Consider the following 27,782-nt stretch of genomic DNA (forward strand, 5'->3'; position numbering starts at 1 on the left):
CTTGCTGCTTGGAAGGTAATACTTAATGGAATTTGACAGCGAAAATAATAATTCAAGTAAACACGTTTGTCAAACAAGCGGCGACGATATGTGGCAAATTATAATGCAAAAGACCGAAAATATCATGATTGTGGTTAGATTGCCCCTGAATACTTGGCGGCATGTGTGGGTGTGTGTACATAATTGCCGATTAACTGTCATGAACATACGAAAATGTCCGGGGAGATCATTTGTAAGGCTTTCCAAGGCTTTTTTCAAATAAAATAATTAAATTTTTGAAATGAGATAAAATCACAAAAGAAATAGAAAAACAAAAGAATACTACAACAACAACTATGTATTAAGGAATACTTACAATAAACGCCTAATGTAGTAAGACAGTGTACAAAGCATTTACTCGTGGGAGGATCTGAAGACCCTAGTATTTAAATACATATTCATATGCAGTACAAAGAAACTTTGTTATAAATATATATATTCTTTGCCTTAAAATTAACCATGTGTGCGTGATTTTCTTAGAAAGCGTTGGCGAACAGAGCTTTCGGCTACCAATACCTACTCAATATACATATATATATATATATGCAATTCTAATTTTTAGTAGTATTTGCAAAATCATTGCGCATACAGAACGGTGGGTTCTTACATATACTTAAGAATAAAAGGAATCTCTGTGATAAAGCGAGTGAAATTGTTGAAGTCGATTTTCAACATCGAACAGTTTGAAAAAATTCTTCGTTGAGGATAGATCGCTATTTTTTAGTAGAAGTAAAGAAAAATGTAAGCATTTTTTTTGGATGAAATTTTTACAATAAATTTAATTATAAAATATTGAGAAAAAATAATGAGGAAGAATAAAATTTGAAAAAAGAAAGTGAAAAGTTATTTGAGTACCGTCTAAAGGAAGTTTGAAGAGCAGAAAAGATTAAAGCAATCATTTATTTTAAAACATATTAAAATGCATTAACATAATTGAAATAAAATAATATAATTTTATGATGTTTTGACTAAAAGTGCTTAGAGACTTCATACAAACGGTTTTCATAGCAAATATATTTTATTAAAACTGGGCAAATAAATATAATTAACTTAAAACAAAAATCGTTATTATTATTCATAACGTCCTAATTACAGTAAAAACACCAGAACGTGTCAAAAGAGAATTTAAAGAATTAAAACATTTTTCAAAAAAAAAAATATTAAAAATATATCAATTTTATATCGGAAATTTTTTCATAAAACCAAATTATTCACCACTTTGCATATATCATTTTTGGAGCAGTATTTTCGCGCCAGCCACCGCGTACATGCAGGAGCATAGCGAAAAAATGAAATATTTCAAAATTTTGTATCCGTGCCAAAAATGGTATGATCAGTACCAACAACACCAATCACACACACTTTTAACGAGCGACTCGGCTGTTGGCGAACACCACTATACGCCGCAAGAGAGAAAAAACCGAACGCAACAATTTTAAAAAAGAAAATAATAAAAAATGTATATATTAAAATGTATGGCCACCGAATATCTGCCGCCGCAAGTGACCATAGTGCCATAGTAGATACCACAAACGCACATACATACACATTCACGTATGTATGTATATGTATGAGCGTCGTCATATCAATTCAACCCTCTGCACTGGCGCGCTGTGAAAATATTCAACTCAAGGACATTTAAAAATAACCGTGAAATTTAGCTGCCGCTCGCACGTATTGTTGCTGGCCACTCCAACAACAAGCGCACAATCCAACAGCAAACGCCAGCAACAAGATCAACTAGCAGTGATCAACAAAAAGCAACATCATTATCACCAACACCTTCAACTCTTAGCAAATATACAAATATTTTCCGCGAGCAGCTCTTATTGGCAATAGGTTTTTTTATTGTTGTTGTTGTTGCTGTATTGGTCACCTACCTTCGCTGGCATTCGCATGAAACGAACAAAATAAGTTTTTATGCTCGCGCTTGCTCATTCAACAGGCTGCAAACATGCATTTAAACAAATATAATATATGCAAAGCTTCGAGCGCGTTAATATGTGTGCAGCGGAAACTTATTCGTGTGTATGTGTGTTTGTGTGAATTTGACGAAACATTTTTGAAGTGAAGTGTTGTTATACGTGAAAATATATTTTTAGTGTTCGGTGATCTTGTCGTCTTGGTGATCGTCTTCGACATTTTCTGCGGTTTTTTTATTCGAAAAAAGAACTGGAGCAGAATTACAAAGTAAACGAGCAATATAAATAAAACATAGCATAACAGTAAAGATTTCGTTATTTTTAATGCAAATACTTAGAAATAACTACGTACATTATGGAAACTGTTTAGTAAAAAATTGCATGTAAAAAGCAATAAGTCACTAAACAATCACCCTGAATAATAAAAAAATAATTATAACTAAAATAAATGCTTTTGTTTCAGAAATTAGTGCTACGCATTTAGACTAAATTTGTCCTTAAACTACACATTATTTGCTGAACGTCATTTATTTACCACTTCATTTGCTTTTTGTTATACTTTATTGCAGCGAACGAGATATTTGACATCGAACCTTAGTAAACTTAAAACTATATAAATTTCTTGTATCGAAACAAGCAACAGTAAATCGATCAAAATGTTTAAAAGCCATTTGGAAATGATTGGTCGCAATGAGACCCCCAGCAAGAAGGCGAAATTCTGGCAATCTTACATCAGATCCTTGAAGGGTGAGTTTATGAAGCATAATCGTCATACAGCATAAACCGAAATTTTCAGGAAATTTCTTCATAAAAAAATCATTAAAAAATTTAGTAATATCAAACTCTATTTTAGATGACCACGAGAACCTTTCATAAAATTTTTTTTACTATAATAGAATTATATTTAGTAGAACTATAAAATATTTGAAAACTCTTAGCGAAATACTCTATAGCGTCTGTGATACCTTTTGAAATTGATTTTAGTTTGAAAAGAAGTTTAGGTAGTGGTGAAATAACCTACCTAGGAAGTTGAGCCTGTTAATAAAAATAGGCATCCCATATGATTTGGTCTGACTATGAACTATATACAAATATGAAAGGGAATCTACCATTATAAAATTATCTTTCAAGCTTAAAGATTTTAGAAAATAAAATTTCTAAGAATGGGGCCGTAGAGGTTTTAAGGATGTAATGTTTATCTATGTTCTAAAGAACTGTTCCCCGAAATTTCAAAAGGGAGTAACCGTAGCTCGTAAATGGCTCGAGCACTTTTAGTGGTTTCTTATAATAATACAATAAGTGAATGTCAATTCATAAATGAATACAGAATCTTAGCGCGACGTCATGGAACAGCTTCTTGTTCTCTACACTTTTGATTATACTATACGTAGTTAAAGTGTTTCGAAAAATTTAATAATTGAGTCGACGGAATAGACTAGAGTTACATGACAACCTTCTTTCAAAATAGTGCTTCTAAACAAACTTTTAAAAAGCTAATACTTTTAACTCTGAAATAAGTAAAACAGCAGAGCTCATAGGAGGGCTGCATTTTGCAAACTGGAAAGTTATTGCTTTTATATTTGTTTTGGAAAACAAATGAGATTTTAGTCTCGATGGTATTACAATGGGCCTCCTAAAGGCTTAGCCTACCTAAAATAAAATATTACACCATTTAAAAATTCTCTACATTTTTTTGAAGAACTAGGTATATGTTTGAACTGAAATTCATACATCATCATTTTAGTTTATTTATTAGTTATAGAATAAAGTATTCATAATAATAAAAATATATATACTTACGTAACTTTATGCACCTCTTTAAGAATTATGAGGATCAGTTTCAAGGTGCTCACTTTCAAAAAAAAAAAAAAAATATGAAACAGTTTCTTTCATGCGACAACTTCTCGCCTTTCTATATATATTTAAATATATTTATAAAATTTACTATACATAAACGTTATCGAGTTCACACTTTGTACATAGACACAGAACATTTGATCTCTTCATTCATATACTATAAAGCGATTGGAATGCTTGTCGAAGCACTAAATATTTTTAATTTGTGTAATAAAAATTTTCTACGCACACACACACACACACATGCACATTCACAAAATTTGAGTGAAATCTTGACTAAAATCAACGAAACTGTGCGCTATTTTCGAAATAAGAAATCAACGCAGTCAGCTAGCCTGCCAACAGATTGCTTATTTTCGTATCGAAAAGTATATATTATATATTTCCACTATACGAAATCATAAAACAATATGTCTTTAAAAAATATACGAAATTTATCAAACTGAAAATCGCTAAAATACACAGAAATAGATAGATTGAAAGAAAAATTTTCGAAAGCAGACAAAAACTAATGCTTCGGTGAAACTGCGAAAATATGCGTGGCGATTAATGTGTTTTCGCAGTGTGAAATTGGCGAAAAGCCAAAATTGAAAACGTAAAACCTAGCGAATAAACAGAGAGTGGAAATATGCAATGAAACTACAACATTGAATTTTGCTTTTGTTGTAAACTATGTATGTAGTCGTATGTGTTTATGCGTGGAATGCTATTTCGGCGCTGGATAAACTGCTAGCGTTATTTAATATTTAAACTAATTTATTGTTAATATTTTGGTGGCCAAATGTTTCAGAAATAAGCTCCCATCATTTTACAACACAAATTAGTTTGAAAAATTTTGAAAAGCTAATTTCGAAAAATCCAAATTCGAATTTCGAAAAAGTTTTGACTTAGTCGCACACTTGCAATGCAAAATGTGTATCGACAAGCACTAAAATAACGGGCTGTAAGCGTTTACATTGCGTTTTATAAATATGGTATACGCACATATATTTGGTAAACATATATTGGGTAGACGCATCGCCACAGCTGAGAATGTTAATTTTATTTGTGGAAATTTAAGAGATTTTTACACTATAAAATCTTGAATCTGTTAGTGTTTATATTGCATTATTATTTGGTTTTGTTCGATTTTTTGAGCTCAACAAATATGCGAAAATTTGTTGGTGTAAGATCTTTTGAGTAATACAAACATGGAGGGAATGAGTTTAGATAATATTTGGTCCTGACCTGCTTATGAGGGCTAAATACATAGATAAAGTTATGATATATCGAAAGGTATAAAAGAGTCAAAAGTATTGATTAGAATAGTTATATATATATATATATATACATATATCCTCTCTGAACCACCCCGTTATGCGGATTAAGAAAATATAAAAGTACTCCACCTACTTATATATATCTATATATATGTTATATTTTAGGTGGAGTACTTTTATATTTTATTAATCAGCATAACGGGGTGGTTCAGAGAGGAATCAATAGAGTTAGGGCACTTAAGTCCCGGTGGTATGACAATGAGCTTCCTAAAGGCTTAGATGCGTCATAAGACACTCTACCTACCTACCTACCTACCTAATCCCCATAACTGTTAATTTTGCGAATATTCAAAACATTTTAATTTTGCCAAAAAAAATACTTATATAATTATTAATCGTTTTGAGCGCAAGGCATATTGAGAATAATTACAAGAAAATATCAAGATGAAACAATTTCGAACAAATATAAGAAACTTATCGAAATACTTTATATAAAATTAAGAAAACGCTCCTATTAAGTTTTCCATTCATATTTTCCGCTTCTAGGATCCGAAGATATCCGGGCTCATGAGACTCCACGCGTCAGCCGTCCATACAGCTCGTACTTGGACTCGCCAGCCACATACAGGAGCATCTTCGATGAACCCGCCACTGCCAACGAGCGTGTGCAGTCGCATGGCTACAGATACTTGCCAGTGAGCAGAGACACTTATGGCTACTCGCCACGTGCCATCTATGACCATCACTACAGCAGAACTAGTAAGTGTTTGTGAAAATTTACAATAGCTTTGTTTAGCTTTGTATTTAAAATATTATATTTATACATGCAGTCAATAGGGATGTGCCGGCAAAAAAGTTGATTTATTCATTTTCAATAATTAAACGATAATTTTAATTATGCTTTGAGAGTAATAGTAATATTTTACTAAAGTAGTAATAAATAAGTATAAATTCGTTTTGTAAATTTTAAAAATAATAAAATAAAAAATATACATCATATTAAAGTAAAATCTAGCGAAGGTTATCGATAAGTGTTTTTTAATTAAATTTTAAAATAGATATCTTACTAAAGTAAAATTTATCGAAAGATGATTGTAGTAGATGATGTTTAATTAAAGCAGTATTACTTCGTTTCATACATATTGATTATACATCTAATGAATTAATTAAAATTAAATAATGGTTAATAGCCTATTATTATGATTATATTTTTACTGAATTTGCGGCATTGCCACTAACGAATTTTCCGAAACTAACGAAAAATTTCCTTTCATAACGATTATTAAACTTGTTCGATAAATTTAGAATAATGAACTTTCTGGTCGAAATACATAGTAATTTTTACATTATACATATCTTTTCAATTGAATTCGCACAAAATTCAGTTTTGAAAAGACTGATATGCTGATTTTAATAACAAATTTATCGATAAAAGTCGAATTTTTTCGCTATATTTGAATAATTAAAAATTGTAAAAAGTTAATTTAATGTTATGTTTATGTACCAAATTTTTATTGCTCAATTATTTTTTATCACTTTTTAAAATTATTAATGCCTCAAATAAATAGAACTTTGGCACATCCCTAAAGTATTAAAATATTGGTTTGTCACAAATTGCTGTTTTATAGCTATTATTTATATAGCTTAACTCTATTTTATTAATTATTATTAAATTAAATGCCATTGTCATCATGCATCATCAGCAATTTGAACTTGCACAACAGTGAATTCATAGCTGTCAATGTGTTAATGCTCATAGCAATATTGCGCAGTTAAAAGGCAAATACATATTAATACCATATGTGCTTTTACAGTTACATATACATTTCGCGCACAAATGCATTGCATTCTCGAATCATTTAATACAAATTGTACACATACATTTTGCGCATACTGTGGTCGCTTGTCGATTCATCGCTCAGTGCATAAACCTTGGTCAATTTTAATTATACATTGCATGCGTCATACAAGAAATATTTGCAACACCTCAGAGGTGTTGCGAGTTGGCAAGAATCACCCACTGTGCCACGACAGCATTTTCAGTGTCACCAACAATTTAAATTATAAAAAAAAAATAAACATAAATAAGAAAAATAAATTGTATTTAAATAAAAAAATAAAATAAAAGAAATAAAATAAAATGTATTTAAATAAAAAAAACTAAGTAAGAAAAATAAGTAGATACAATTTTTTTTTATTTTGATTTTAAATTTGAATTCAAAAATAATTAAATAACATACAAACACATAGACACTGCTGCGTCCTGTCAAGCGTTATTAACTTGCACGGGTATTATTTAATAATTTAAAAATAGCCCGTTAACAAATTACGTCAGTTTAGTGTGTTTAGCGCATAACAGCTTGAGCACTAAGTAAATATGCCTACATACATCTTTGCATCTGTGTATGTGTAGATATGTGAGACTCACAGCGTGAATATTGCTCAATTATTTATATGCTGCACATTTTTCTCAAATGTGTAGTATTTAATATTGTATATATATACATATATGTGTGTTTAAATTTCGAAAAAACACAAAATTGTTTTAAATATATATCTTTTCGGCGCTGCTGGCATTCGAAGCCTTCTAATTTGCATCTAAATATAAAATTATCCTCAATTTCAGTCTTCCTGCAAATTGTTGCATTTGCAGCCAATAAGTGGATTTGTACTGAAAATAGTTAAAAAATTTAAAAAAAAAAACGAACATAAATAGCAAGGATGTAGTGTAAACTTGCAATCGAAAGATATGATAGGTTTCTGTTTCCTACATTGTACGGTATATGTTTCGGGCATATGTGTGTGTATACTTCAATATTTCGTATACAAAACAATAATTTTCAAATCATGAAGATATGTTGTATATACATATATGAGTCTTCTGCTTTCATAGCTGTTCGCCACAGTATATATAATATCTATATATTCTTGTATGTATAATTTGCCATTTTGGCAACTCGCGTACATATTTGTTATCAAATAACCGGCAGCATTTGTGTGTGTTTGTTGTGATTGCCAATATGTGGCGATTTTATATATGCCTACATATGTACATAAGCGGTGACATGTAATTATAACGCCTACATGTATACTTGGGGAGTCGTATTATGATTAAAATTATATGTGTGAATCTTTTTCGCCTCATACAGAAGTATGAACGATATTGGCTGTAAGACCTCGCTTCACATTTCAGTGCTATGGTTAAATTTGAATAGGATACTCAGAATTTTAAAGGTAATATTTCAAGTCAGTTAGAACCGTTAGGCATTAAAGTAGTATTTTTACCGTTAATATTAACTATTGAAACTATAAGTTTTTCTTTGTTGTAGGAAAATTATTTAGGTATCAAATCATTCCACATAATTTTTCATTTTGCGCTAAAGATAACAGCTAACTTTAAATGATTACGTTTGGAATCGATGAACTGATCAAATCAATTAGCTAGAAGAATATGTGTTATTTCTCTAAGTTTTATCTGTATTTTTTACTAGCTATCTGTGATTCGCCAAGCTTTGGAGCGTAGCGTACGAACAACTGACATAAATTGTATATATTGGCATAATGAATTACAAGTAAAGATAGCAGGCTAATCACTGAAACCTGTTAGGAGATTATACGTATTCGCTAGTGGGTTTTATCAATCCTTTACGACAACATAATAACATTTTCAAATAATTTGTTTAATTTTCTCACGCTAAAGCCGCACCATTTTTATTACATAATAATAATGCAAAACTGTCTTTTTCTCTTTATCTTTCTCAAAAACATAAACAATACACAAACATTACATAGAGCATGTATAAATGTTGAGATCTGTTTGTAAAGTAGCACATATACTTGTATTATTAAATATTTTAAACGATTAAAATTGCGTGCTAAAGGAAAATCGTTCAAAAAGTGACGAAAATTTTCTTGTCAACGTTAAAAAAAATTAAAAAATTTTTTTTTTTTTAAATAAAAAAAAAAATGTTTAAAAAATTAAAAAAAATTTTTTAAAAAATTAAAAAAAAAAAATTTTAAATAAATAATAATTACATTAATTAATTTTAAACTATGTATTGTACATTTTGTTAAAATTAATTTAAGAATTCCAATAAAAAGAATTTTGAAAATTCAATTTGAGTTTATCCGTTCATCACTTTTCAATGTAAATGCGTTAATTGTGTTATTGTTCTTAATAAAGTTTTAAATGCAATATTAGTTGGCTAGTGTTTTATTGCGTGTTTGTTACCATACCTTTCAATATAAAAAATTTGAAGAAGCAAATTTCGATAAGACGCATATGCTAATTGACAGATTACAAAAATACTATTGCGGAATACAACAGTGCTTTAGACAATTACTGTACTCTGTTAATTAACAAATCTGCAAATTTAAAAAATCCTCTGCTCAAGGTAGGCGTGTCCAAACACGTGTAGGTACAGACTTTAGTTGCAACATGTTTGTGCTACGAAAGTGTTTTGAGATACCCAACTGCTATTTGCTCCGCAAACAGGTATTTTTTAATATATCAAATATTGAATTTATTAAGTTAATATCAATTTATAAATTCTATTAAATTAAATTATTGCGTTGTTGTTAATTAAACTAAAGTAATCGTTTTATTCAAATAAGAATGACTTATGCAAGCGCCAGTCAATTGCAATTGCGTTTTAATTCGATTTTACAAGCAATTTGATCTTTAATGAAAAAAAATTCTTAGAAATGCATAATGATTGAAGTCATTTGTGTGCAATGCGATTGTCAATTATTTTCACGACCAGTCATACATATGTATGTATTTGAATATTCATTTTCATGCATTCAGCTTCATTGCATTTACGCTCTTGTTGACATAAACGTAAATACGTGAAGACCTACGTGAAGCATATTTCATTCAATTTCGTATTTTTTTGTTACTAATTTTTCATATATGTATTTTTTGTACGCAAATTTCACGTATCTGTGGTTTCATTTACTCTTTTATTAAATTCTGTCATATTTCAGTATTTAAACATAATTTGAGTTATTCGCACTATAAATTATATACTACTTTTTTTCAGTTTTATTATTAACTGTTGTTTATTAACAAAAATATTTTTAAAAAGACAGCAAAAATGAAAGTGACATAAAAGTTTATAAAAAATCAATTATATAAATTAGAAAAAAAAATTCCAAAAGAAAAAAAATACATGAAGCATAATTCATTCAATTACTAATTTTTTTATAGGTTTTTTGCTCGCAAATTTCGGGCATTCATGCTTTCATTTATTCTTTTATTATAATCTGTCATATATTAATATTAAAAGTTAATTCCAGTTATTTATTCGCGCTAAATATTTCTTTCTCAGTTTATTTATTATTAATTGTTGTTTATTAAAGTAAAAAAAAATATTTTCAAAATGAAAAAATAATAAAACAAAATAAAAGTCACATAAAATCGAACAAAATTTATTTGCAACTATTTTTTTTGTACAATCGCTTAAAATTTATCGTCATCTTTAAAATAATTCTATTGAGACATATTATATATATATATATTTTAAAAAATATTTTAAGTTTTTTTCTAATTTTAGTTTTAATTTGTCTTTAAAGTTTTAGTTTATATTATATTATTAATTTTGTTAATATATACACTTTGTTTTACATACTTACATATTTATTATATTATTTAAATTAATTATTTTTTGATTTAATTTTGATAACAAAGTATTTCTAACAAATTAAATTAAATTTCATAATAAAGTATTTTCCAAAAAAAAACATACATTTAATTTTATATTATTATTTTTTAAATTTTGTATATTAAATTAAGCTTGATAATAAAGTATTTTCAAAAAAAAGCTTAAGTTAATCTAGCTCTTATGTTTACATTTTTTCTATTTTAATTTGTAGTAATCATAATTTAAATTATTAAAAAAATATTATTTGCAATAGGAAGAATTTTAACTAATTTATTTATTTAAATTTTTTCTCATCATTTTTTCAAACCGCTTCCGCTTGGACACATGCTATAAAATGCTTACGCAATTTCACCAACGCTTTTTTGCTCATTATTGTATGTATTGCCATGGATTTTACTTGCTAATGAGATTTTGCGTCTAAATGCTTTACTATTTTCACTGTAAGCCAAATTTATTTAATTTTTATTTGTATGCTTCTACAAAAATTGCATTCCAATATTAATTTTTATTCTAAATTTTTCCAGTTCCAGCCAACTACGACGCAGAGAGGGCTTGGAATGATCATTTGAAGCGCATGCAAGAAATCGAACGCAGGTGAGTTGTAGGGGAAAAAATATATTTAAAAAAATTTAAAAAAACGTTAACTTCGGGTGCACCGAAGGTATAAGACCCTTCACAAATAAAAAATTTTCCGTTCGATCGGTCAGTTTGTAATGCCGCTATATGCTATAGTGATCCGATCTGAACAATTTCTTCGGATATTGTAACGTTGCTTTAGGCAATAATGCTTGCCAAATTTCATGAAGCTATCTCGTCAAATAAAAGTTTTCCATACAAGCAGTTGATTTCGATCGTTCAGTTTGTACGGTAGCTATGTGCAATAGTAGTAGTTTGAGCAAAGTTTTAGAATAATATCTCACAAAACTGGAGAACAAGTTCTAGGTTATGTAGGACAGATAAGGATGTGGGGAATAAAGTTCAATTTTCTCTTCTTCTCTTAATGCTGTCTATTAATTTGCTTCTTTATTACAATTAATATAAAATTTATATTCTAAATAATTTCCGACTTTCACTTAAAATTTCTTGGTTTTTCTCTCTTTTATTATAGATACCCATCTCGTTATGGTCTCTACTTGAAGGACAAGCCATACACACCCAACGCTTTGGTGCCTTTGGAATATGAGCCAGAAGATAAGCTGCTCCAAGAACTCAACAAGGGTAAGGAATTTTAAATCTTAAGTTAAAACAACAATAATAAGAACAGCAATCAAAAAATATTTATACTCTACTAAAAAAAAAAAAACAACAACAAAGCGTAACAAAATACACAACAACAATATTTACAAGAACCAAAAAAAAAAAAAAGTAAAACGAACAAAATTTATATGAAAAAACTGAAACGAAGTAATCAATTTGATATAGCTATTTAACGAATTACATGTAGATAATTGCAAATATTGTAAACACGAGTCAAGTAGCGCAAAGAGAAAAAATGAAGAATTACAAGAAATGAACTCGCATATCCTCTACACTGCAAAGAATTTTTTCAAATTCAATTAAGAACAAAATAACAACTATACAAACTAAACAATAAACATTTTCAAACTGCTCACTCAGCGAAAATTACGAAAAAATTGGAAAACTTAATTGGAGATATATATAAAAATATGGCAAAATTTTGAAATGAAAAAGGATTATTTAATTATATATGTAAGTAAAAGAAGTCGAGTGAGCGCACACTAGGCAATGAGATATGCAAACACCTGTACATATATGTAATACTACTACTATATACTAATTGGCGCCTCACATGGAATTTATATTTATATATATATTAAATGTTTTTGTAATTTTTGGCGTAAGAAAAATTTTTGCTAATATTTTCATGAAATATGTATGTTTCTTTCTATATTTTAATTGTTATACTTGCAGCCCGAAATATTTGAGCAAATAGCCAATTTTCGCTAGCTAATCTACATAGCTGCACAAAAGTTCGTACTGAACAGATAATAAATGCTAGCGTATGCAACAAAAACAAAGCCAATATATACAATTAAATTTAAAAAAAATTTTAAATTAACGTAGTCTTGGCATTACAACTTTTTTTGTCTGTAAATGTTTGAATTAAAATTAGATATACATATACACATATCTCTTAATAAATAGTGAAATGACCAATTGTATATACATACATACATACAAAGATTAGTTTGAGTAAAGTAGCGAAAGCGAAGATCTAAGATCAAAGCAACTAAATGAGTTCGAAGAGAAGTGCAAAACAAACAAGCAGAAATTCGTTAAATGTTTCATTGTATTTAACGTCATAAAACATATGTTTACTTTTAATTTAAAGAATAAATACTGAACCAAAACAAACTTACTTACATATCTTATATTTAGTTAATAATGATGAAGTAGGAAGAGAGAGAGAAGAAAAACTGATAAAAGCTTCATTAAAATTAAAATAAAACAAAAAACCCAAATCAAAATAGTTTTTATTTAATATATTTTAATGAAATATATTAATTAATCATTTAACAACAACTAAACTCAATAATATAAAAAATTAATTACGTGTGTTATGGACTTCAACTGAAATAGGGCAAGTGAAATGCCGGCTTTTAAAGAATAAAATTAAATAATTAAAATAAATTGAACGATATAAGAAATTTTTTGAAAATCAGTGCTGATTTTGAGTTAAAATATTAGAGTACAAAATTAAAATATTAAAAAAACAATTTTTTTTTGTTTTCAATATGCTTTATTCCAAATAGTTTTTTCTAAGTTTTCTGACTAAAAAAATAAGATAAAACATTGTTTTTTTCACTTAATTTCTTGTAATTATTTTTTTTAACAATAGTTTGAACTTAATTTTCAAAAAAAAAGTGTTTTTTAGTGATTAAATTTCTTTTAATTAAGTTTCTTTAACAATAGTTTTAGCTAAATTTTTTATTTTAAATTTTCAATAAATTTCATTTGAAGTCCATAATTCTATTTTTCATGAATTCATTATATTTACTAAATAAATACTATTTAACTATTTAATACTAAGTAGCTCATTAGATAATCTCAATAACAGTTAAAATTGTGATCAAGAGCTTTGATGAGAGCGATATTGCTGGGGCAGCTAAGAGGAAAGGAGTGTTTCAGGTAAACACTGAAAAAATTTAATAAATTAATGGCAGGAATAATCAGAAAAAGAAGAACGTTTTAGAAATGCTGAACAGAAAATCTTTCAATATTAATGCAATAAAGATATAGGTATTGTAAAGAGCAGCGCTTAACTTAAATTGCTTTTGTGTGGACTTTTGAACACACTTGTAGATACAAATTAAATATTGCACAGAGAGACAGAGCGTTTTTCAAAACAAATTAAATTATATTGTTTAGTTAATAACAAACAAATTTTTAGAAAGTTATAGAAGTTATAGGTTAAAATGGGAACTCGAAATGCAAGTTGCTAGCTTTATCAAGAGAGCCACATTATACGTTTGTTCTGATTGGATTTTAATAGTATATTGGGAAGAGCTGCGGGCGAAGAGAGTGACAACTTCTTGCTGTACTTGAAATACTAGAAGTGCTAACCAATTAGCAACACATATATATAAAATTAAAGCATCTTAGAAAATAAAAATAATAACAATAAAAGAAAAGAGCCACAAAATAAGAATCTCAGTAAACTACATATCTAAGAATTATACTTACATTAAACAAAACAGTAAAATCATATAATGCAAGCCTAAATAAATCATTTATTTAACATATAAAAAAAAAAAGTAATCAACAACTTTTGTTTTCTTTATCCTCACCATCAAGTGACACGGATTTTGGGATTTTGAACTTCACTTCACTTGTAGTGGGTTGATTTTTTCCAGCAAGAACAAATTTATAATTCCTCTAATTTCATATTACTTATAAATTTTCATTTCTCCATTGTTTACTAATTTTTTATTTATTTTAATTTCAATTTAAATATTAATTTTGCACATTCATCATTTTTCTTTTATTTTACTTACTTTTCATTTGCTGTACTTTATCTATCTATCTGTGATTTTGTATGATTTCGTAACGTAAATCGTACTTCGTCCACCTTGTACAATACATTCCTTAACTCAACTAAATAAACTTAATTAATGTAAATAAATCGAAATTAACGCGCAAATCAATACACAAAATCATGCATTGTGCATTCGCCTGTAAATACTGCCAACCCAAAAGAATATAATTCTAATCAAAAAAAAATAAAAAAAACAACTCAGGCAAATTATCTACAAATATTTATTATTAAAAAAATAACCCGAAAACAACATAAAATGAAATATTTAACGAAAAAGCATATCAAAGTATGAACAAATTGTGTAAAAAATTGTTAAATGTGTTTATGTACTTTGTTGTAAATTGTTGAAATTTGTAAAGCAAAGTAAACAAAAATATTGTAAACAAAACAGCGCAGCAAAACTGTTGATTATCTGTGTAAAGCCACTTCTCTCCTTTGTAATTTTCATGCGCACACAAATTGAATATCTTAATTCCATGTTTCATGATTGAGCGACTTGTTTGACAGCGTGACCATCCGCCTACTTTTGTACACCAATTGGCAGCTCCATTCAAATTTTTCAAAAACACAAAAGTCAAACGTACGCTCTCTTGCAGCCATTGACCGTTATGTATTATATAAAGTGCTGTTTTTTTCTTTTGCGAAAAGTGAAATGTCAAATGTAAATATATATACATACATATATTTTTTTTATTTCGTTTGCAACTTTCCAAACGCTCCACAAATTGTTTAAATAGTCACTGACACATTCAATTGAGTTGACAATTTGATTGCAATGCGAAAAATTATACGCATCTGCGTTATTTGTACTGCAGGAAATTCGCTGGAAATGTATTTTTTTTATTCTCCACCAAAAATGTAAAGTTTTTCCTTTTGTGTATTGTTTCGTGTGTACAATCTTTGTGATTGTCAGTTAATTTTTATTTGTTGAATAAGTAATGGTTTTGCGAATGGAATGTTTAGGTGCAATAGTTTTGACCCTTTTGTAGAGTTGTGTATTTTGAAAATGCGGTAAGTACATGTGTTTAGTAAATAATCACACTATTTATAAAAATTTTGAGAAATAATTGGAACTGGAGTGAGAGTATAATAGCAAGAAAGTACAACAGTTGACCTTATTAAAGAAAAGAATTAGGCTGCACACTTAGCACAGCAGCAAGTCAAGCAACAAACTCATTGCGGATATTAGCAACGATTATTGATGTTTTTATTTTTAATTTTTTTTTTTTAATTTATAGTGTTTTAAAATTAAAATTGTTTAGCTAGCAAACTTATGACGCTGAGGTCTTTCAATGGTTGAAACATTCTCACAACTCAGAAAAAATATTAAAAATAGATAAAATCTAAAGATTAGATTTTTAATTAGATCAACCAAAAAATAAAACAAAACAATGTGGTAGGTTATGGTATGGAGAACTATATACAGCTCATGCAGAAACTTATAACCGAATTTGATAGTCATTAAATACATATATACAGCTCATGCAGAAACTTGTGACAGAATTTGATAGTCTTTGAATCATTCGTCTCCGAGTAAACGGGTTTGATATTGATATTGATTTAAATTTTGGTATGTTATTTTTAAAGGCTTAACCTATCAAAATATGAAAAAAAAAATTATTTTCTTTATTTTACACTGATTGTTCTTCAATTTTGGAAACTTTAAATTATTTCGCATTCATAATTCATACTGTTTATATTTAGTACTAGTATTCTTTCTGATTGCTTATTTATAAGAAACAAATGTCTATGATAGATGGAAATATGGCTTCGCATTTCTCGTCAATCAGTTATTCGCTAAAATTTTGATAGGTAATTTTTTACTTAATGGCCTTCGGTAATAAGGATCGGACAAAATGTTTAGCAACAACGCGTGGATATAGAATAGTCCTAGAAGCGGCTTAGATCTCTTGTGATGTACCATGAGCATTGACTTTTTAAGAAGTGGTTTGGATATAGGTATATATTATTACATATTACTTGATAGATATTTAAAGACCTCTTACGACGTACAATGGACCTTGACTTCTTAAGTAATAGTTTGATGCCATAGAAAATGTGAACAAGGAGGATCTAACCCATCATCCTGAAGGGAGCTGCAATTCGTAGCACTCCGGAGAATTACTGCTGCCGTGATGACCTTTGAAAATTAAGTTGATACTGAATTAAAGGCAGTAGAGTCTGTTTAACTGTGATTTAACCACACATTTTTCTCAAGCAATAAGAATAAATGAAAACGGAAATATCCATACCATATGCCAATTGTACTGAGCCTGATAGCACCTTTAGCAGTAATGTTGACGGTTCATACATGAATTCGTTGTGGTGGCCTCCATCTTCAAAGACTTTGTTAAACAATTTAGGGTACTTTGCAGCAGCATATTTTAGACAACCGAGGCATTATCTTTATTTTGCTTCAATATTTGGCTTTCATGAGAGATCCGATTTTACCACTGGCTTAAAACTTTGCCTTAAAAGCAACGTGTAGTTAAATATTTTCCAGTACGAGTTTTGAGATATTTTGTGAAGTTAACTAACTACATCTTACTCGAATTGATACAAAGTTTTTTAAACCGCCCAATTTCTACCCAAAACGAGATATATTTGAAATAGCCGTAGGCAGTGTTCAGGAATTCTAATTCGAAATGTAAAAGGACCCGCAGTTATGATATAAATTACGAGAAATTCACGGTGAAGTCTACGTGAAAACAGAGAGAAGACTGAAAGAAATTTGACTGCCTCACTTTGATGGGCTAGCAATGCTATGTAGATTATATTTGTATATGCACTAATGAAATGAGGTTAAAATGTCCCTATAATATGTACATATGGAAAACCTTCAAAAATTATTTACTGCTTTTAAAATGACACAAATTCTTTATTAGGCAGGATGGGACCTATCCACCGTTCGACTGATTTCTATTCCTCCTGATCATACATTTTTGGAATTGGGCATGAACATGACCTTTATGCGTGGTGACTGGCACAATACCCTAAAAGAATTCGAATAATTGCACAGCATATAGACTATGGTTTCGAGTGGTGCTCGGCCATCAGTTTACAGCTGCATATTAAAATACCTATATGTGTATTTACCCAATATCAACATATTGTTTTTGGTAACTTGAAGCATATGCAGCCATAATGCATGTGCATATTTTAAAACTTTGACTGTTTTGCTACCAATATGGAAGCTTTCATGTTTTGCATTAAGTAAACACCAGTACTTTGTCAGGGAGAAATGAAGGGTGAAGCAGATGTCGTTTCATATTCCGTTCAGCACAGGTATGCATATCTGTGTAAATACTCGTTTAACCACTTTTCGAAATACGTGTAAACAAATAACTATGGAATTGCATACTTTTTATGGAACATTTCATTTGCATTCAATGTTAGGAAAAATATACAGCTGTTGGTGCAGTATTTAATCATTCTTGAATTGCTGCTAGTTTGACAAGTACAAGTAAACACTTGAGAAGTATTTTGTTGACTTGTGAGATATATAATTAGTTTCTTTGGCACACTTGTTTGCTTGCTATGAAAATGGAGTACAAATACCGATGCGCTTAGAAAACTTTTTTGAAAAAAAACTAAGGAAAAAGATGCGTTTGTGTGTCTAATTCTGAAATATTTTTTTACTGTTATGACAAAAGATTATTGAGGATTGATTGAGTATTGAAAATTTACTCTTATAATGACAAACAAATAGGGTTTACAACAATTTGCAAAGACGTCTGGCTATACAAATATATATAATTAATATATGTGTAAAAAATTTGCGAAGTTCACCTTCACTTTCAGTATTGTTTTAGTTCTAAGTGTTACTTTGAGATTCCGCTAATCCAATCCTAATTATTTTAAAGAAGATATAGCCTTAGCTTTCGTCCGATCAGCGTTAAACATGCTTTTTAGATACAATTCATTGCTTGCGTCAGAGTCCCTAATAAATTTCTTATTTAAGGTTTTGCCGAAGGTGAGTATCGCCCTATCGGGTGGTGAAATTGTCTCTTTGGTCGACCCGAATAAGAGTATCCCACCATAAAATAGGTCACAAGTACCTTGGTCGAAGAGAAATAAATAACTGCATTGTTTAACCCGTAAATTTTTTTCCAGTAGATAAATAGTGAAGTTAGCAGAGTCGTACAACAAATTACCTTTTCTCATAGACATATATGTGATAACTGTGAACGAATGAGAAGATAGCAAACTACTATATCAAGAGAGATCAACTTAGAATATTGCTCAAAAAAATTTAGTAAATCTTAGCATTTTAAAGCTCTTCGGTAATAACACAGGCATTCCATAAACTTTTAACAATGAAGATAGGTTTGTTTACGGTCGGTTAGACAATTGGTCTCTAAGATATAGTAACACAAGAAATCTATCTCACAAATATTTTCTTTAGAAGCCAAGAGATGAAAAAAAGGTCTTTCAAAAAGTAATGATGCCACATTGTTAGAATATTGGTTTTTCTTTTTAGGCCGAGTCATGTAAAATAAAAACAGTCATTTCGCAACTAAATTTTAGTATAGTAACAATTAGCAAATGCCATACATAACCCAAAAAAAAAAAAAAAATTATATGTATACTTTTTTCTAAGTAGGATCAGTTATGGCTTATAAATGCGATTTTAGTACAACTACCAAGTACCAGCCTTAAGTAACGTAGTCTCAGTAAACATAAAATGATATCGTGTGCCGATTCACTTTTATTTTGGTTATACTCTTCACTCCACTTAAAATTAATGACTTAAAAAGAAATATTAACTTAACTTAGTTAAAAAACAAAAATTGCTAACGACTATATGTTTGTTACGCTCTCTCATTTGCCACTTTTACGGTACTTCTATCTTTGCAGCTCGCAGATCGCCATCACCACGCCCAAGTCGTTATACTCGTGCCGGCAGTGAACCGTACGTGCCACCACCAACATACTGGAGCCGCGCACCAAGCGTATCGCGCGCCCCATCTGCTTTTGAGCGCGCACGCAGCTTGGCACCATCCTTGTTCGATCGTGCACGCAGCTTGGCACCCAGGCCATTGTTCCGTGCCAGCTCGTTGGAACCATTGGATGAACTCTTTGATAGTAAGTTAGCTGATAGAAATTTTGAGCGTGCCGGCTCACCAAGTCCCACTCCCGTTAAGGCTGGCCGCTGGGGACCACGCCCCAATGAAGTCTCCTATGATGCTAATGGTACGAGCAAATGATTGCGCTTGAAAAGCACTCGCGTCACCTAAGCTGTAGTCGCCATCATGCAATAGACACACCCCATCGCACTCTATCCGCATATCCTTTGCTATAAGCAAGCTAGTCCCTATCCTCGCAGGTCTGCGACGTCAGCAGGGTGGCGTGTATTGTGCAAATGAGTTGCAAAACAAAATTTCTTTTATTTTGTTCAATTCGATTTTAGTGTTGCCGTTTATGTTGCATCATTTTATTATTGCTTTTTTTGAATTGAAATACATTCGTTGCTTCCGGCATTTGGAGTAATTGAATTGAATAATTGTCAGCCTGAAATTTAGTGCGCATGAAAATGTCATGAAATTATGATTTTTATACCTTTTGAATATTAATTGGTATTTGGTACGGCAGTATGAGAAAAAAAAGTATTAATTTGTGAAATTGAGTTTGTGAAATTTATATTTGTTTTTTTTTTGTGCTTTACGCCAATAGCATCAGAGCAATTAAATAAAACTCGTGCCTCAAAAACAATGCCCCGTCCGAAGCTTGCAAAGCTTTCGATGTCCCTAAGGCAAAGTGACCCTATTTTTAATTACGTAAATGGCCTAAGAAATGGTTATAATTTTTTTTTTCATTTAATGTCATTGTCTTCTTGTTTTATGTTTTATTAGTATATTACTTTGCGTTTTTTTTAAATTATTTTATCTGAACGTTTTATTCTCGTTTGGAATGTTTTAATAACGTATTTATTTGTTTTACTTTTTTCTGCAATAATTTTGATATTTTTTCCTTTAAAATATTTAATATTATTTGATTGGACTTTTGTTAGATTTTAGTATTCCTATTATTTTTTTCTTTGGGTTTTTTTCTTGTTAAAGTATAATTTGAACTTCATTTGATGTTAAAAGTACAAAATTTATCGAACAAAATGTAAATATTAGTATACTTTTTCTATACAATTTATTTTAAATAGTAGAAATTAATATTTTTATTTTGAAATTGAATTTAAATAAGTTTGTACTTATAAAAAAAAAATAACTCTGAAAATTTTCAATGTAAACAAATTAAAAAATTCTTTAAATAATTTTTTCAAAAATTCAAAACTTTAATAATGTTCCTTCGACTTTCTATAGTTAAAAATGATTAATATTAAAACAATTTATATATAACTGAAATATTTAGATTAAAATAATAATTTTCAGTACATATAAAAATAATAATTATATTAAGTAGCTTTACATGGAAGTTTAAAAATTTCAAAAACAAAAAATGTATTATTATTAAAATTAAAAAAAAAAAAATTATTAAAAGCAAAACAATTTTTTAAATACATATTTTTTGTTACTTTTGCCGCATATACTTTCAGAATAATTCAAAAATCTTCAAGTTATAACTTGTTTTATAAGTTGACATGTTTTTCTTGCAAATTTTTTTTGAAAAAAAATATCTTTGTGATATCGAAATATCGGACAATTTAATCTAAGAAGAGATAAAAGTTCGATGTTTTTTTTTTATTTAATTAATTAAATTCTTTTTGTTTTTGAAAGCTAAAAGATATATGTTCAAGTAAAGCTATAATATAAAGTTTTTATTTTAAATATTAAATAAACAATTTTTTCTTTGATCATTTTTTTTTGTCACTTTCGCAGCAATTCCTTTAAATATTAGAATCTTCAAATTATAGTTTGTTTTATAATTTCATAATCTTTTTTTCAATATTTTTTTGAGTAAAAATATCTTCGTTATACCAGAATATCTGAAAATTTATTTTAAGAAAAGCTAAACTTTCTATGGTTTGCATTTTAAGTTGGTTATTATAATTATTTTTTACATTTTTAGCTCCATTTAAATATTTTTTTATCAATATTTTTTTTATATATTTTTTTTTTTTTCATTACATAAAATTTTGATCATATATCTCTTTTGGCTTACTAGTTTTTTCCTAAGCATGGCGAGTACCTTATTGTTTTTTTCCAAAACTTTTATTCAAAATATTCAAATGCTTTTTAGCATTTACTTAAACTCTAAACAAAATTTGATTAGTTTTTTATGACTTTCATGTATTTTTTTCATCTTCCAAAGCATGCATTACATGTTTCCTCTAAGAAAAAAAATAAAAAAAACCTAGCTAAGCACAATTCTTGCGAATATTTACTTGTATGTGTGCAGCTATCAAAGCTCTTAGTGTATGCTCTTAGTTGCTTTTGTAGTGAATATGTATGTTGTACGCAGCGCAAAAAAAGAAAAAATCAATGACTATGTGTCGGGTCCCAGCAGCGGCAAGTTTCCAAAAACCGTCATTCCAACACGCTGGCCTAAAAAAATTAGATTTTCCTGAAAAAGCATACATAAAAACAAATATGTACATATGTATGTGTAAGCACGCACATGGAAAATAACAATGTGCATTTAATACACAATATTTAGTTTTTGTTCTAAAACATTGTTTTTCTCTTTTTTTCCTGTGTTTTTTTCCAAAAATGAAAAAAAAAATCATAACGACGCGTCGCTAATTATTGTTATAGTTTAAAAAAACACAAAATTTTCTTTCTACTCTTCTTACTGCAAACATCACGCTGTCACTACAACAACATAAACAAAATAAAATCAAATAAAAAACAAAAAAAAAAAACATTCCATGCAACATTGCATGGATATCAACTACAATCATAAACAAAAAATCATATTATATTGGCATTAATAACATCAAACAACAACAAAAACAAATAAAAACCCTTAAAAACACAGGACTTCCCATCTTCCATCCACGCAATCGCTTCAGGGATTTGTTGAGCCCCAATCCTTATGCGCCCATCTCAGCATTCACACGCGATCCCTTCTGGTGGGATGTCGATGATTTGTTGCCCCTTCGTGCCCTATCTGTGCCACGTGCCCTCTCCGTGCCAAGGGGTTCCAGCCCCATTACACGCGACTCGTTCTTGTCGCCGGTGAAGAATCGTTACTTGTGGTCCAGACATCCAGCTAGACCATTGACCCGTAAGTATTTGTTGCATTTACAGTTATACTTGCAAAAGTTTTGCTCTTTATTTACTTATTTATTTACCTATTATTGAACAATATTTGTATTTGATTGAATAAAGTGGATTTTTTCTCACTTTGTTCTGTATTGTGATATGGAATTGTTGTTTACATACCCATCCTTAAGGCACACCAAAATCTCATATGTCCCATATCTTCAAAGCACACATAAGACAAGAATTTTTAAAGCACAGTTTGAATATTAGCAACATATATTAATTAGCATTACTCAAAATTAGCTTTTAGATCTTACCAATGCACAGAGAAAGTAGCATATAAATTTATATTTGAAAGTTTTCAGTTTATAACACTCATATTAATCACTCACACAACACACTCACTCGTGAGTTTTTCTTTTTTAATATCTGTTCTCACTGATATTATTTTACATTAACTCATATGTTTTTATTTACGTTTAAACAAATATATATACAAAATTTAATATATTCTCTATCTACTAACTAAATCACACTTAACATATTTTGGATTGGCATTAAAAACCTTGCACACTCTAAATAATTGTAATTGCTTATCATTGAGTATATAATATATAAGGAAATTAGTCAAGTGGCTGATTTAGCTTTTTGAAATCCCCAAAAGTCATCCTAATGGCGCACGGTGCACGATTTCTCTTTAATCTAATGAGAAAATTTATTTGATTTTAATTTGAAATCGTCAAATCGCGTAGAGAATATTTATTTACGGGTCTATTATCAAAACTTGTTTCGAGAAGCTCTGAGAATATCGGCGTCTTCTGTCTTATACTCTTTCGAAATGTAAGAAAATTGTATGTTTTTCACAAATCTATTGTATTATCTATGCTTTCAACCATTCTTCGTATCGCAAAATGAAATTCAGATAACGAATAAACATTAATTTACACTTATAGGCAGATATGGTAGTAATATATAATGGGTCTGCCAGTATCAAAAATATATATTGTGAGTTCGAATTGGCCGAAACAGCAATTTTTCGAAACAAAGAACACAACATATTTTGTAATCCAGTGGCAAGGCGCAGTGTTGCTTTTAGCAAGCATGAATCGGCATGCTGATCATTTATATGTATATATATAAATATATTATATGGTCTCCGACGTTTCGTTTTGGGTGTTACACACTTCGTGATAAATAGTATCATTATTCTGAACAATATTTACGACAACAAAGAAGATCGTCAAAAACTTACAGATAATCAATCATAAATGGCATTGCACTAGAATAGCATGACACAACAAAATGTTATCAAATAGAAAAAGAAAATATTAGAAAATTTAAAATTTTACATACTGAATGTTTTTTACAAATCATGTTTAACCATAAAGTAATAAAAGAAATCAGTCATTCAATCATTTCATTCATCAAATTTTCAAACATCAAAATTTATCACCTCGAACAAACAGAAACCGACCTCTCATTAAACTCTTGTATATATATAATCTTCTTTACATTTTTATTAAAACAAAATATATTTTCTCAATATGTATCTCTCTGATCATTTTCATAACAGCTGAAGGCGATGAAAATTTCTAAAAGGAAATTTACTAATAACTTAGCATAATACCGACAACGAAAAAAGAACAAAACAAAAATTTATCAAAACGAAATTTAACGGCTGTTTATCAAACCCTTAACAAACATTAAAAAATAACAATAACTTTGCAAAAAAAAAGTTTAATTGCAAAAACTAGAAATTTCAAATAAAATTACAATTTTATCAACAAAAGTAAAAACAACGCAGCATATTATAACATATATATATATATATTTATATATATTTAGCATAAAGAATCTCTTCACTACGCTGAAGAAAACCAGTAATCTGTATACTTATTTACTACATTTACTCCAATTCTTTGTTCTAACCAACAGCCAGCCTTTAAGCCAAACAAATTGTTAATGAAATACAAATGCAATTACTCGTACATTATTATAAAAATTGGTAAGACAACATTTGACATTTGTAAATATGTTTTCCATGCATGACAGTTCTTACTTGCTTGTAGAGCGCCATCTACTGCACGACACAAAATTCGAAATTAGTAGCGTTGGTCATTAACGCCTGCAAATTGGTAGTGTTTCCTTATATTTTACGCATAAATATGTAGTGTGTTGGTAGTACAAGTATTTTAAATAATTATTTGTTTAAATTATAAGTGTATCCATATATTGCTGGAATTTTTAGTAATTTTTTCTTGTATATTTATAAAGGAAATATTCCAACAAGTGTTTGGTTAAAAGTAATTTTATGTCATTATATAATAAGTATTTTAAAAATGCTATAAAATTGAGTTCATATCGACTATCGTTCGACCTTGTCTTGTAGACATTCACTTACTATTCCCTATACTCTATGACGTGATATAAATTTATAATCAAACACTTTTTTAAAGATAGGTCACAACACTATAACACACTGAATTCGTTTCAGATATGGATAAATTTTACCAAACTGTCGTAAGACAATATGAGGGCTCACCCTCACAATGTGGCTTCAGATTTTTCTTTTAAAATATTGCAGGAACAAGATTTAGAAAATTCAAAAACTTTTTTGAGTTAACTGTTTTTAGACTTGTATATGTATTTACATAAAAGTCAATGTCCTCAACTAAATCTTGTTCAAAGAATTATATAAAACTTCCAAATAATATTACTGTGGCTTTTGAACCAAATTTCAAATCAGCTTCTTTTCGCTAACCTCTTGGCAAAATAAATGTTGAGAATTCCAACGCGTAACTCTGTGGAGATACCAAGAGGATTCACTAATAACTAGAAACTGAGTTTGTTCGTAACTAAATATTTGTGGTTGCCACTATATGTAGCTCTGTGGGTTAAGTGCATAGCTACCCAATCAGGGTGCTCGTTGCTGACATGAAAATGCTTAGCATACAATTTATTAGCTGTCAGGAGGTGCACACCTAGCTGAGGTTTAAGCTTTTCATGATATAACCTTTTAATATCGTCTCTAACATATTGTTGACAATTGCGGCAGTCACGTTTCTTCTATTTGGAATAAATCGCCACACCGATTCGGAATAAATTTTCTCCTCCATTCAGTGATGTTTCATAATTAATTGAACTTTGGAAGGTATGGCCATCTTAGAAAAATAAGACGAGTGAAGTTTTGGAATTTGACAAATATTAATAATAATGCTGCATAGTAAAAAACAAATGTTTTCTAAATTGAATTTTTTATAGCCCATAACTATTTGCGAGCATTAAATTAAAATGTAGAAATATATAATTCTCAGTCATTACATTTGTTGGAACTTTCTACTCTAAGGCAGTTAATACGTAGTGAAATACCCAAAAGAACGCTTGTGGTTCAAGTAGCGCTTTTTTGAGCCGCAAAAAATAATATTCTCTTTAGTATATAGTAATTGTATGTAACACCGTAGTTTGCTTGAATGTGACAAAATTTATATGGAATTTCAAGCAAATTTATAATATATACTTGAATATATATAAAATTAAAATAAATACAACTAATACATTTGTATTTTACAGCACACCGTACGATTTTGTAAACACGACGACAATTTAAAAAAAATATATATAAATGCGAGCTTTTTTCGTATTCATGAAAGAAGCAAAACGAATAATGAAACGAGGGCCAACTAAGGAAGAAATCGAAAATATACTAAATTAGTCGACCTTATCCAATAAAACGAAAATTTTTTCAAAGCATAAAACAAAGAGCACCCACAAAAACAACCAGTAAATTAAAAAAACACATGGAAACAAGAACTTCAGTGAATTCAATTAAAACAAATCGGAGTGGGTGGACAATACCAACAAAATAAATATAACAACAACAACATCTATTATTCAAATATTTACGATTCAGTTTATTTACTTACAAGATTTTGTATTTTGTATAGAGAATGTATTTATTTCAATTTTTTGTGCTGCCAATGACGACAACTCTGGAACATAATATAAACAAATCAGAAACGAAATAAAAATATAAAAAATAAAAAAAATAAATAAATATATAATAAAGTAAAAAAAGACCTGAGTGCATATTTCCCGATATTAGTTTTCGCTAACTATAGCAAAAACGGAATCATCTTTCGAGTTTTATTCATAATAATAACTTTTCAATAAGTATTGCAAGCATTATGTGTAAAAAAATGATTTACATTTATTCTTAGCGAGAGCACGCGCGCTTCAAGAAGAGCGCGAGATGGTTTAATGTTTTAAGATTACAGTGAGCTTATTCGACGCTGTGGTCTTATTAGGTTTAGGCGTTATATAAGAAGTACTTGTATTGTTCCTTTTTTGTATATTTGCGTAAGTTTTATTTAAATGTTAAGTTTGTATAAATGACGAAAACATTTTGCAGTAAAATATTTCTGTTCAAACACACAAAAAGAAAACAAATGAAATAAATGTACACACAAACTCATTCACAAAATTGTGTGTGCCAACGAATTCTTTGTCTGTGCGTGTAATTGTAAAATTTGTTAAAAATTAACTGAATTGTATATATCTGCCAACTTTTTATAAAATATGAATGCTTATACATAAATAAATAACGCAATGACAATAACAACAACACACAATTTGAAGTGTTCGCAAATTATTTTGAAATGAATTCAAAAATGAAAAATGAGGTGAGAATTTCCGATTAAAAATTGGGGTTTTCTGATATTAATTTAAATAAGGTGAAAAAATAAATACTTCAAATTAAAAAAAACAAGATTTTGGGACATAAAAACTTAAGTTTACATCAAATTTTGAGAAAGAAAAACCGTTTATATACA

General features: G+C 29.1%; 2 protein-coding genes across 12 annotated transcripts in view; one reads left to right on the forward strand and one right to left on the reverse strand.

Moving 5' to 3' along the window:
- The window catches only part of Gyc88E (Guanylyl cyclase at 88E), a 119,408-nt gene that overhangs the window by 44,206 nt on the left and 47,420 nt on the right, over nt 1–27,782 (reverse strand). The window lies entirely within an intron of this gene.
- On the forward strand, nt 606–27,581 carry Mf (myofilin). 10 transcript variants are annotated; one of them, XR_011396287.1, is made up of 9 exons: nt 606–780; nt 2,531–2,708; nt 5,624–5,836; nt 11,265–11,334; nt 11,849–11,958; nt 19,655–19,990; nt 22,727–22,975; nt 24,889–24,958; nt 26,524–27,581. XR_011396287.1 is itself a non-coding variant. In XM_070109281.1 (8 exons), exons 2-8 carry the CDS (start codon nt 2,618–2,620, stop codon nt 26,541–26,543), a joined length of 1,089 nt encoding a protein of 362 aa, XP_069965382.1. In that variant the 5' UTR covers nt 606–780; nt 2,531–2,617; the 3' UTR covers nt 26,544–27,581. The 10 variants fall into 10 exon arrangements, 9 of the variants coding, with proteins under 9 accessions (XP_069965382.1, XP_069965392.1, XP_069965368.1 ...); XM_070109281.1 differs by lacking the exon at nt 24,889–24,958; XM_070109291.1 differs by lacking the exon at nt 24,889–24,958 and having other exon boundaries at nt 19,655–19,882.

Source organism: Bactrocera oleae, chromosome 2 (genome assembly GCF_042242935.1).
Source record: "Bactrocera oleae isolate idBacOlea1 chromosome 2, idBacOlea1, whole genome shotgun sequence".
Classification (NCBI taxonomy): Eukaryota; Metazoa; Arthropoda; class Insecta; order Diptera; family Tephritidae; genus Bactrocera; species Bactrocera oleae.

Coding starts and splice junctions, on each gene's coding strand:
- Mf (XM_070109267.1), top strand. CDS start 2,618: ATGTTTAAAAGCCATTTGGAAATGATTGGTCGCAATGAGACCCCCAGC. Junction 5,837..11,264: donor CCATCACTACAGCAGAACTA/GTAAGTGTTTGT, acceptor AAATTTTTCCAG/TTCCAGCCAACTACGACGCA. Junction 19,991..22,726: donor AGTCTCCTATGATGCTAATG/GTACGAGCAAAT, acceptor TTAAAAACACAG/GACTTCCCATCTTCCATCCA.